Genomic DNA, 13592 nt, shown 5'->3' on the forward strand with positions numbered 1-13592 from the left:
TACCATTAAGGCGAACTAGGCAACTGCCTTAGGCCCTCACCCAGCAGAAAGCCCACGATAAATTGCCCACCCAAGCACCGATGGGCCGATGGGACGGCCTAAGTCTATAACCAACCGGCCCTCCCGCAGATATCGTCGGTTGCGACAGTTTTCCTTGCTTAACCGAATACATTATATACCTCTAATGATAACCAACGGGATTCACTGTCTGCTATTTATACTACTCCTAGTGACCTGTATTCACACTCATGGTTACTATTGTCTTACTATTTTCTAATCTCCTCCGTCAGTCTTACTATGTTTATTTGTTATTAAATGTTAATCACTCTAGCCTAATACTTGCGTGTCTCGCTCGTAGACACCTTTAACACCCCTACACACACACACACACACACACACACACATAATCACACACCCAGCATGCAACACTACCATTACCACTGATGTTTACACCCCATCGTATGTTCTGTTCTGTTCATTTCTACAACAAAGTTCAAACCAGTGGCGGCGGACCTTAAGGGCGATTGTTGCGACGAACTGCTATCAGGAAAAGGAGATTTTTTTTCTCTGTCGGCGTACTAATTAAGATAAATTGACAACAAAACAATTAGGACTTCCTACACCAAATGTATCGATTCAACAGGTTTCTACAAAGGGTGGAACCCTACATCCAAGAATTGGAACGAAAGAAAATCATGGCTAGCACGCTGTGAAGTGGCTAACGCGGTCTGTATTTCTTTATTTGTAGGCTACCGCTGTCACTTTTCATAGGTTATACAGTGTGAATGTTCGCTTTTTGCCCTAACACTGAGTTATTTTCTTTGTGAAGACTTAGTTAGCTTTTGTAAGCCAATACTTTCGAGATCAGTCAATAAATATAGTTGGTTTTGACTTATATGTTGCCCCCTTCTTTACGTTGTTACTGGACATTTATGTGTCCTGTAAAGCTATGTTGCATCATACAACATTTGAGACATGTGGATAATGAAAAAGTGGGATAATTTAATATGGAGCCAAATCATGTTTGCTTATGAAGGCTCCTGAATGCAACTTTCTTCCATATAACTAGCTACTGTAGCTATGTAGGTAGAGGGGAAATATTTTGATTGTGTGCTGCCATCTACTATACAAAAAGGTATTGCTGTATGAGTTAATCAGCCTACAAAAAAAATGATATTGCTTAATGTAGGTCGCCCTAATCATTATCAAAAAAATTGTGTACTCTTTCTCTGCTGACATTTATTCCTAAAGGCTCTGTAGTTATACATATAGGCCTAACCATCTGATACTAGCCCAGAGTTAAGCATATTCATCTAGCAAACTATACCTACCTTGGAGTGTTACAATAGCCAGTATCATTTTATTCCATGTGTCCATCCAGGCAAATTTGTGGATCCAAATGTTATTAAAAAACATATATAATGTTATTTCTTTGTAATCATCCAAAATTATGTTAAGTGTATGGGTATTTTGCATACATTGAGCGGGCAACGCACCGTATATTAAGTGGGCCGCTCTGACAGACAACTCCCGGGCCACTTTTTCCCCCCAGTCCGCCCCTGCTTTGAGGTGGCCCTTTTTTTTTTGCATTAAAAGGACGGATGAAGAGGGCCCCTGGCTATGTTTTCGCCTTAGGCCCACAAATGACTAGGTCCGCCACTGGCCACGGTGTACAAATGAAATCAAGACACAAAACAATCTAACTCATATTTGCCAAGAGAGGCCGCCCAGGGAGCGGACGACAGAGAGCGAAAGCAAGAGAGAGAGAGAGAGAGAGAGAGAGAAGGATAAAATGCTCCTAACACCTCTGAATGTGCTCTGTCAGAAGCCATTATGAGAGAGGAGTGCATCCACAACAACCTCCTTGTCAACAAATCTCACCTCTGTCACCCAGCCAGTGCGGCATGAAACCTCACAAACACACTCCCAGCAAAACAGACCCTCTCTGCTCTCTTCCTTTGCTCCTGTCTGACGGCCAAGGGAGCCCAAGCAAGCTAGTCAGCCAGGGTCTCAGCACATCCCTGCTCACTGACCGAAGGGGGCCGCTGTAATCGGATCACAATTACAGGGGTCGGTCTCACAAACACAGGCCTGGATCTTATCTGAGTCTAGAAAAAACAGATGTGAGGGAACGCAAAGGCGTAGATCAAGGCTCACAGATAGCTGGTTGAATGTTTGCTTTAATATGCATGTGTGTGTGTGTGTGTGTGTGTGTACGTATGTGTGTGTGTGTGTGTGTGTGTGTGTGTGTGTGTGTGTGTGTGTGTGTGTGTGTGTGTGTGTGTGTGTGTGTGTGTGTGTGTGTGTATTTGTGTGTATTTGTGTGTGCCTGTGTGTGTATGTGTGTGTGTGTGGGTTTGTGTTTGTGTGCAATGGAACATATCATTGACTCTCTCCAAGACTTTTCCAAAAGGCTTTAGCTATTTGTAGGCAATCTGGAAGCAATAGAGGCATTAGCTTTGACCACAGTCCCCAAGCTCCCATGCCGGTTCTCCCACGCTGGGAGAACTGGGCCGGAACACAGGTCCCCAGATCCTCCCGGAACCGGGGCCTGGGAAGAGTCCTGAGAATAGGCCGAACTCTCACCTCCCTCGGTACCAGCCTCACCCAGGGTCACGGAGACCTGACCCAGATGCAGCTAAATTAAAACCACAAGGACAGCACTGTGTGCGTGTGTGTGTATGTGTGTGTGTGTGTGTGTGTGTGTGTGTGTGTGTGTGTGTGTGTGTGTGTGTGTGTGTGTGTGTGTGTGTGTGTGTGTGTGAGTGTGACTGCGGGGGGAGGCTGGAAAGTGTAAGAACAACCCAGTTGTAATTGAAGAGCATTAGTCATCACAAAACTCAGACAGTTTCTCTGTATAAAGATTAATAGGAGTGAGAGTCTCAGACCCACTGGGCAGGCATGGCTGCCTTACTAACAAAACCTTAGATTTGTTCATCCATGCTTTAGAAAGGAAATATTAGTCACGCTATCTCTAGAGGAATATTGAGAAATGACCTGCACTTATGATACAGTTGTGCAGACTTGGGTAAACTTTTACTGGAAGAGGGAGGCGTCCAATAAGGAAGGGTTAAATGAGGTTAAACTGTACAGGGGGAGGGCTTAACGGGTGTAGTAACATTGAGTGTGAGGGGTTTGTGGATAAAACATCTATATGTAGGAGGGGTTTGTGGATATAACAGCTGTACATGGGAGGGGCTGGTGAGGAAAGGTAATAGAATGGGAGGGTTTATGAGGCAGATGATTGACAGCTGGGGATCTGTGAACTCACTGATGGAGGAGCCACAACGTGGTGCTGGGATAATATATATGTATGTGCTCGGGCCATGTCTGTTGCTGGACGTGGATCCCTGGAGGCAGTCAGACAGCTGTTATTAAGCCATTAAATAGATACAAGCCTCTCCACCATCTACGAGTCGCTCCTACCTTTCCCCTCATTCTCTCTACCTCTCTCTCTCTCTCTCTCTCTCTCTCTTTCTCTCTCTCTTCCTTGTTTTTTCTTCTCTTTTTCCTTTCACTTGTTTTTCTATTTGTCCAGTCCTTCTTTGCTTCCCTCCTCTTTCTGCCTTTCTTTCTCTCTTCTCTCTCCTCTTCTCCTCTTCCTTTCACTCTCTTTTCTTTTATTCTCTATCTCCTTCCTTTCTCTCCCTTTCTGTCTTCTTTCTAAATTGTTTCTATTCAAATTGTTCTGTCCATTCTCTCACTCTGTTTTTCTCCCTCTCTCCATCTCTTTATCTCTCTCTCTCTCTCTCTCTCTCCCTCTCTCTCTTTCTTTCCCTCCCCGTCCTGAGCCAAACAGACAAAAGGCCTTGGGGATAAAGGGATCTCTCCACTCTGCCCCATTTAACTGCGAGCCACAACTAAGTCCTTGCAGACCAGCTCAAGAAACAAAGAGTTCAGAAACAAGGCGGATAAAGTAGCCCAAGCTTATGTTCCACTATCCAGCAAGCCAACACACACACACACACACACACACACACACACACACACACACACACACACACACACACACACACACACACACACACACACACACACACACACACACACACACACACACACACACACACACACACACACACACACACACACAGAGAGAGAGAGCCTTGACCCAGTAGTCCCCTACACAAGTGATTTTGAAGAAGCACTACCCAGCAAGCTTCTGGGTCATTACATATCTGATCAGGCAGGTTTCAAACAGAAGCTTGAGTGCCTGCTTGCCAAAGGGGAGAACACAGACTAACAGCAGACATTCCTCTTAAAGAGGGATCAATCAGTGGTCAAGATAGCCAGTCATTCACACTACAATCTAAACTAAGCAAATCTAAACTAAGCTCGGAGACGGTTCACTCACTGGGAGCAATAATTTAAAAAAAAACTTGACAAGAAAGAAAATCCATCCATCCACTTCAACATATAACCCCTTCTGACAAACACACCATGTGAAAACACAAAAGATACAAAAGAATATGAAGGTATTCATTAAGAGGTGTGGATCTGCAAACAAGCTAGGGCAACACACCTGCTGCCACACATCTTTCCAAATTTCCACAACACCCACATGCCACGACTGACCCACCAATCAGTCTCTCTTTATCACTTTCAGACAGCACTCACAACACCAAGCCCAGCCGCTGCACGTGCAACAACACACAGGATAGATCCAACCTTCATCACTTCGTATTTTTGTAGTTTTTCAGGTTCTACAAAAAAGGGTTCCTTTTAACACCAGTTTAAAGGAAACATAAGAAAATCATACAAAGGTAAGATGTCATAGTATATGTATTTGAAGCAGTATGTTTTTAAGTAGGCGAGTAGTGGGAATCCAGATTCTCACTGATGGTTTTACATGAAAGAGGAACAATAAGCTTGATTTTTTGTATTAGGAGTTCATATATAGCTATGTATCAATACATATCTGTGGTATTATGTACATGGAACAGTGCCATCAGTTCTCTTCTCTCTCTCTCTCTCTCTGTCTCTCTGTCTCTCTGTCTCTCTCTCTCTCTCTCCGACAAACACATACACACACACATTCACACACAGAGAACCGCGAACAACAACTGCTAAATTCATGACCCCATGTGATTGAATGCTAGTGACATCCAACTGCAAAACAAACTCATTGCTGTTAGCCCAAACACACAGTAAATTCTGAAGGAGTGTGAAACTTATTGTGTGTACTACCAAAACATGCTTTAATTATTTTAAATAATAGAGAATAAATAATTACAGTTTAGCTTAATCAGAATTCAATTTAACTAAATTAATGCTTTCTCAAATGCCCCATAAATGTAACCAATTTTTTGCTGTTTTTCTGACTTAAAAGGGTGGAATAACTAGAGCTTTAAATCTTCAGATTGAACAACCGATCTGGAATAAGATGTAAGTGAAATTCTGAGTTATTTTCTGATGCATGTTTCTGACACATAATCTTAACCAGTGTGTGTTTATGCTTAGAAACCCACGTTGGCATTATGTGAAAGCACGAAAATGGGAAGAAAAGATCACTGGCAGGTCATGGCTCTTTCAGGTAGTTTCATAAAGCTTCTGCTTAATGAAATAAAGAAGGGGGAAACATGTTCTTCCTATAAAAAAAACATGTCCAAGTAAACTTGGTTATAAGATTAAAGTCTCTTTCACAGTATAAACAGTTGAATAGTAAAGTCATAGAAAAAAAGTCTGATGCAGTCTGATATATCTGGCCCAATATCAAGGCCTTCAAGCACTTTCATAATTTATTGTAACATAGTTTATACTTCCTGGGCATAAACTACTCATAAAATGTAGGCACTTCATAACTCTGCAAGTCACAACAAACAGCTCATTTTTGGCTCACTTAGGCTACCTAAAAAATGTAAGAGCCATAAATGACTGATTGTTATGGAAAGGAGATCCAAATAGTCCGTTCTGGGACGGATCCACAAAAGTTGTCCACGCCTCAAGCTGCACAGGAAAATAAAGGCATGTTTGCCTCAGCTTAAAACATAAAAACACATATACCTTCATTGATCCCTTGACTGATGAAACCGGGTTATATAATGATGCTGTTATGAGGTTACATGGGGGAGGGGGGTAGGGTTGCTGAGAGTGTATGTGTGTCGCTGGGGCCCCACCTCAAAGACGTCCTCATCCAGCAGACGGGTGCCGAAGACAGTGACTCCGTCTGTGCTGACCACGGGGTCGTCTCCGCGGAGCAGCTCCAACGTCTGCACCTTCTTGCAGTCCAGGTACAGCGTGACGGACTTGCCCTGGACGCTGTAGGCGATCCTGTGCCACCTAGAGACAGAGGACACTCATGTCAGACAAGGTTATTGTGGATAGGCAGAGACTGGCCTGCTGAGTTAAATTCAGTCTGTGTTCATGCTGTGCTCTGTTTTTTTTTCCACTAACAAGGACTCTTTTATGTTGCTTTAAAGGTGTTAGCTAAATTAAGTGTTGTTGGTGTAGAGGTACATCATGTCACATCCAAGTGTGGCTTTCAAAGCAGTAAAGCAGCAAAGGTCAAAGGTGAAAGAGGTATAAAGTACAACTAAAATGTCTCAAAGAAGAACAGGGTGTAAAGTATACCCCATAGGGCAAAGGTCAATTAAACTCAAGTCTAATTTATGCCCACACTGCAAAGACACTGTCACCAGCTGTTATTTCCCCTTTGGAAGCTGAGTAAAGAGTAGCGTGTAGTAAAGAGTAAAGAGTGTTTGCACTTTTGTACTCTTTTGTACACAGAGATGGGCAGTATTTCAATTACTTGTATTTGAAATACTAGTTAATTTGCTTTTGAGTATTTTGTAATTTGTATTTGATAGGGTCGATAAAAAATCGAATGTAATTTGTATGAAAATATTTTAGAGTGGAGTAATTTTGTATTTAAAATACTCAAATTACTTTCTCCAGTGTTTAGGCAGAAGGAGATTTTTTTTCTTTCTGATTCTACCATGAGACCATCTGATCTGCCTCTGAATGTCATTGTCGAATCAGTCAATTTGCAAAAAGTGTTGCTTCTTATGGCCCGCCCCTTTTTGGGGCGAAAAGGAAATCACCCCAGATCTCTCTCATTGACTCTCATGTTAAATACATTTTTTTCACAAAACAGGGTTTTGGTCGAAAACTTAGAAAGCTGTCTTGATCCTTGTCCATTTATCTTCATTAGTACACCGACTTAAAGGAGGTTCTTTCACAGAGCGAATCGAGTTGTTGCACTGAACTTTAGCCATCTTGACACAATGTGACTTAATGAAAGCCGTGTGATGTCCTTATACGCAATTAGAGCTAAGGTCCGGGACGCGATCTGGCACTCCGCGCCTGGGCGAGACTCTCCACTTTGTGAATGAGGCGCACCTCACCTAGGATGCGATCTGGCACTCCGCGCCGCATTGCATAGAGGCAGGGGCCCGGGCGCACATGAGACTCTTATTAAAGATCTTAGCCTACTATAAACGTTGTTGAGACTCTTACTACAGATCTTATTCATTCTCACAGAGACAAAACAAATAGCTACACGGTCATTTATCTGTGTGATGTCACATGTGTGCGCCAGTGTTGTCAATCACATGTGGGCGCCAATGTTGTCAAAGATAATCTGTAACTTGTGGAAGTTGTATTGTTAAACGGTGAGTACTTTGGTAGATTAAAGTGTAAACTTTGAATACAAATGCTAGTACAACTTCTATACGTTATCTGTAAGGTTGTGAGTGTGCAGTGGTAAGTTGGATTCGTAAAACGTATTTTAGGAAATAAATGACATTGCTTGACGTGTAGCTATTTGTCTCTGTTTTGTTACCGACTTTCAACTTAATACAAATCTCAACAACATTTATAGTAGGCTACGTGTATTGTTTTGTCTCTGTGACAATGAGTAAGATCTTTAGCAAGAGTCTCAACAACGTTTATAGTAGGTTACGATCTTTAAAAAGAGTCTCAACAGCGCGGAGTGCCAGATCGCGTCCTAGGTGAGGCGCGCCTCATTCACAAAGTGGAGCGTCTCGCCCAGACGCGGAGTGCCAGATCGCGTCCTAGTCCTTACCTGGCAATTACGTATGACGAAAGCACGGTGGGGATAGCCCTCCCGGAAGCCATAGAGATTGCAATGAGAGCCCTGTGGCGGCGGTTACAAACATGAAAAAAAGGATACGGAACTACTGACATGGGCCCGTCATAATAGCCTGCACCTGGCCCCGTGGTTACTACATTACGCCACTGAATAGCCCAAACTTGAATGTTCTGCTATACCAAATTGTGAGAAAACTGAAAATTCAGAAAAAGTATTTCCTGTATTTTAAAAATACAAAATACATGTATTGTATTTTGATACATTTTCTGGCAACAGTATTTTGTATTTTATTTTGATACATTTGAGGGGTATTTTGTATTTTGTATCAAAATACATTTTGATGTATTTTTGCCCATCTCTGTTTGTACAGATCTTTTATATGTATCAGACATCAACTAAAGTGCTTGAAAGGGAGAGCTGTTCCAGGCAGCGCCTCTCCTGAGATTTAGAATGGTGCTGTTTGAAGGAGAAACAGCTATATGCTTTCAGCTCTCCAGGTTAGGGTGTGATTCTTTTGGGTTGTACCCAGAACCAGTGTCAGATCAATACATTGTGGAGAATACATGGTAATTATTCATGCTTAATCCCACTTAGGGTTGTGCTAGATACTCATAGATATTGCAAGTTTGTGTAGCTCGCTACATTAATTAGTGTGCTTGCCCGAAGGGAAGCACAGTATTGTTATCGTCAAGTTTTCTTTATTCCGTACGTTTTTCTTGCAGCTAACTCCTCCTCGCCCGATTGAGCTAGAGACGCCATTCAAACACCAAAACGTCCGGCCCGATCCGGTGCAAGCTGCTATGACTTTTCGTGGCGGTACCCCATGCCACTCCTTTTTTATCCCTCTTTTTCATCCCCTTTTTTCTCCATAGACTTGCATGGCAGAGGTCTCTGCCATTATGACGTCATAATAGGGTCATTAAACTGGCTTGCAGCTGTGCTTCTCACTGACACCTCCGTCAAATCCAAGGAACCGCATTTTCTCTGTCCTTCTCAATTCAACTTTGAAAAAGAATAAGAGGAACCGTATTTCTCTGTCCCTCTCAATTCAACTTTGAGAAAGAATAAGAGTAACTACAGTTTCTAACCTAGCTACCGTATTTCCACTTCGTTAAGGTGAGTTGAATGGCAGCATTTTCAGTGTACTGACTGAAATTTTAATGGTAGCAGCTAACATATAAATTAACGTTACGTTAACGTTGGAGACGCCATTTTCCTTAATTCAAGTTGTGAAGTAAACCTTTGAAGTAATTCATGAATTTAGTTGTGTGGATATAGTGAGCTAAAGCTTGTATTCCCACTACGGTAACGTTAGCTATCCTAGCTGTGTTAAGCAGCTGTAACATCTGAGTAAGTTAGCTAAAGGCTAACTAAGACTACGTAACGGGAGTATCCACTGGCAGTTTCAGCTAGCCGTAACAGGGGATCATTTTCCTTAATTCAAGTTGTTAAGTAAACCTGTGAAGTAATTCATGAATTTAGTTGTGTGGATATAGTGAGCTAATGCTTGTATTCCTACTACGGTAACGTAAGCTATCCTAGCTGTGCGGGGCTATGCAAAAGTTGCTTATACTGAAAGAATGGTTAACTTGTGGCCGATAGCGTGAGTTAACATTAACCCGTGTCCTGGGAGTAATGATTCATGAGAGACCTTGAATCATTAGGTTAACTGAAAAACGTTTGAAGATGTACCTGGACACATCGTAGCTGTTGTAGTGTGCTCAGTTTTCGAAAACTAGACTGAAACTAAGAAGGATAACTATGACTAAATGTGACTAAAACTAATATGCACTGAATCTAAAATAGCTGCTGAATCTAAAATAGCTGCCAAAATGAACACTGAGATGTATTCATTTTGGCAGCTATTTTAGATTCAGTCTTAAGACAAAAATGCATATTAGTTTTAGTCACATTTAGTCATAGTTATCCTTCTTAGTTTCAGAAGAGGTTTTTCATGGTTGCTAGCTCTAATCAGATGTACTATAGGCTTATAAGAGAAGACTAACTTTTTATGCCAACGAACACCAATAACTACAACTAATTTGACAGACTATAAACCAATGTGATACACGTGCTCTCTATCTATACAGTAAAAGTGTTGCTTACGTTAGATACTAGACCTACAGTCTAACTCTTAGTGCATTAAGTCTAACAAGCTATATCTTACAATACACTTTAAGTAAAGCTGACTATGTAACCGCATTCATTCCAATATTGTTGCAGAGATGTTTCCTTTTACCAAGATAACAATTTCAATAATTCACTTAGCTCAGTAAGTCAGTATAACGAAACTCTGGAACTATTATGACTATGACCACAGAAAACACAGTACTATACAGATTTTGTTCTCAGATATCAGTCTGTGAGGCCCCTCAACAACATATGCGCACTCGGCCACTGCACTGCAGAGCAAGCACACTCTCGCAGTTCGTTCACGAAACGCATTCTAGTTAGGTTCCCTCTACACAAAAGAAAAGGTAGAAGAGAAGAAGTATAGGTAGATGGCTTGTTGATAAGTACACAAGTATGTGTATTTTCATGGCAAAACACACAAATAACATGACCATCACAACACCACCACATTGCTACCTATTATCATTTTGGTCCGTTTTAGCTACTAAGCACATCAAACTCACTTTCCGTCAGCCAAGTTGATCTTCTTGAAGATTGGGTAGAGGTCAGGGGAGGGCTGGCCCCGCTGGTCCTCGTACAGGAAGACAGGAGATCGACCCACCTCCAGACCCAACTGCTGTATGCCCTGCTCGTCGTACACCGACAGCAAGAAGAACTGTGTGCGCTTTTTCGCCCGCACTGTCGCCATCACAGAGAAGTCCTCCGGGAAGGGAGAGTCTGATAGACAAGGGATAGAAAACAACCTCGTCAGTCTTCACATTTAATACAAAACAGGTGAACAAAATCAAAACTTAATTTAAATTGAAACGGAATGTCCTGGACCAAAACAGTTTTGTGCACTTTGTGTCATACTTTTAGTAATATTGCCTAGTATGGACAGAGTTAATTTTGTACATTTCGGCAAAAAACTGATCTATGAAAGTTCAGGCACCCTTTGCTTTTGTGGACACAATGATTTCTGTAACTTGTTGAGTCAGGGAATGTATTGTGTTATAGACACAATGCTAACATGTTTGTGTTTTTCGTACATAGGGTTTCGAGATGAATCTATACGTTGCGTGGTACAGGAGGCCTTCTGTCAACAAAAAATGGTCTCTTACTCTTGTCGCCTAAATATGAACTTCGTAAATATGCAAATAAAAAAAAGAAAACATTCTGGTGCATATGTAGACATACACTGACTATCCCCTTGAATATACAGTATGACTAAGTAATAGTGCATTTAGTAAAATGCTTGATGACAAAAGTTTAAAAAGGGGGCCCCACCTGGGAAGAGCTGCTTGGTTGGTGCACTAAGCTGAATCTTCTTGTCTATCCTGAAAGCGTAGTCGGCCTCCTCCATGTCCTTCCTGTTGCTGCAGAGCCCAGCCTGTATGGAGACACCTTCCATGTTGTCAGTCAGCTGCAGCGCTTGCAGCACGTCCACCAGATTGGCTGTTTATGGGGGAGTGAGAGGAAGCCCATTAGCTGTCATCATTTCAGTTGGCAATAGACATCAAAAACACTTCAAACCAGTAATTTACTGCATTCAGTGGTCTGATTCAATGCTGTTTCCCCAAATAACCCCCGATCCAGCTTTTTTTCAAAACGTTTATGTTTCATGGTACATTCCCTCAAATATCTTGCAGATGTATGCCTTTGTCTAGGCGACACTGTTGGCAGACCAAGGGAAGATTGAGCTAATGATATTGTGTTGGTCTCCTGCCAAGTCCTAAGAACTGCAAAGCTGCTTGCTTTTTTCTTTTTTTTTCTTGCTGACTACTTCCTGTTGTTGGGAGTTCCAGTCTGGATATGGTCTGACTCAGTCGGGGCCTGCAGGTGGCCTTCTGTGGGTATTATTATGGGATAGAGTGATGGAGTTATGGCACTGTGTGCGTCCGTAATCAGAGTGTACCACACCTGACAGCTGACACCTGCCTCTGGCCATCACAAGGGCGGGATGTCTACTCTCCTCCCAGAGATGCCTGTCTATGTCATCATTCTATCAGTCTCTCTCTCTCTGTTCGTATCTCTTTCCCTCTATATGTCTCTCTTACTCTATCTATCTGTCTCTCTTTGTCTCTCTATCTGTCTCTCTTTGTCTCTCTATCTGTCTCTCTTTATCTCTCTTGGAGGTCTCTCTTGTCTGCTTCCCTCACAGTCATCTGTCATTCTCATTCTCTCGCTCTCTCTCCTTTTCTTCTTCTCTGTCTCACTGACCCTGACTCTGTCTCTTAGCCCATTCGCTCTTTCATTCTCTCCCACTGTCTCCATCTGTGTCTTAATTCTCCCTCTTAAAATGACAACACAGTTCCTTCTCATGGGAAGCAGTTGTACCTCACTGCAAAGTGCAGTACATTTTTTCTGCATAAAACACAAAGTCTTCAAACAGTGCATTGGATGTTGAACTCCACTATCTTGCCCTACTTTACTCTGCCATAGACTTGAGGGATGAGTCTCTTACTTACAAGGAATCCAAAGCATTCTCGGGATAAAAAAAAGAGGGTCCTAAATTTCAGTTTCCCATCATTTCTCCTCCCCCCCAACCTCCCCCTCTCCCGTCCATGTTAATTAAACACATCGGCACCGTTTGCCAAATGCCAACTCTCTGCTCTTTGCCAGGCATGAAAAAGCCTGCTGCATTTTACAGTGTTATTTATTTGCACAGTGCGTGCCTTTTATATGCCGCTGCCCGTTCTCGCGCACAATGCATAGCAACAAGCCTGTTAACGGCCCTGGCCACAATGGGAAACATCAGGTACTTATTCACAGTCAGGACAGCCTCAAAGGAGCTGGCTTGAGGCTCTCTTTCGGACATGAGGTGATAAACGATCCCTGTAAATAAATAATCACAGGACTGCCTCCTGCAAACAGCGTTATCAAGTGCACAGATGCAGGGCCAACCTGGATGTTTTACTGCGGAACAAAACTGCACTTCCAACTACTATGAGTATTCATCCTTACTGCTCTCTGTACTGACCTGTACTACCCTCCTTGTGAATGTGGAAATATATTATTTCAGTCAGCCTTGTGCTAGTGAACGTCATGAAGAACATCTTAATGAGGGGCTGCATGAACTACATTAGGGGACCATGGCATCGTATGTGGCAAAAAGAGCACCTGACATCTCCATGGAAAACATGCTAACTCAATCACCAGCAGAGCCACAACCATCCCTCTGAAAACCTGCTCCGTCCAATGAAAACCCCTGTCCACTGAACACAAAATGAACCCACAACCCAACAAAAAAAATGTTCTAATGCGATTACAGGCGAAACGAGGCCAAACAGAGACATCCACATGGGGGTTTTGCAGATATAAACAAACCACTGTGGCAAAGAAGACGAAGATGAAAACTGATATTCCAAGATGCAGCTGGCTAATTTGGTGACTCAGTGTCAGCATGAGAAGTGGAACTGGTGCGCTCCTG

The 13592-nt window shown here is 42.5% G+C and overlaps 1 protein-coding gene across 1 annotated transcript in view; it reads right to left on the reverse strand.

Annotated features, from left to right (window-relative positions):
• col5a3a (collagen, type V, alpha 3a) overlaps positions 1 to 13592 on the reverse strand; it is a 63331-nt gene that overhangs the window by 42413 nt on the left and 7326 nt on the right. The window contains exons 2-4 of the mRNA XM_080856879.1: positions 11450 to 11617; positions 10687 to 10900; positions 6117 to 6279 (exon numbers count right to left, since the gene is read on the reverse strand). Coding sequence (XP_080713005.1) covers positions 6117 to 6279; positions 10687 to 10900; positions 11450 to 11617 — 545 coding nt within the window. The remainder of the gene's footprint in view (positions 1 to 6116; positions 6280 to 10686; positions 10901 to 11449; positions 11618 to 13592) is intronic.

This window comes from Sprattus sprattus, assembly GCF_963457725.1.
Source record: "Sprattus sprattus genome assembly, chromosome: 18".
NCBI lineage: Eukaryota > Metazoa > Chordata > Actinopteri > Clupeiformes > Clupeidae > Sprattus > Sprattus sprattus.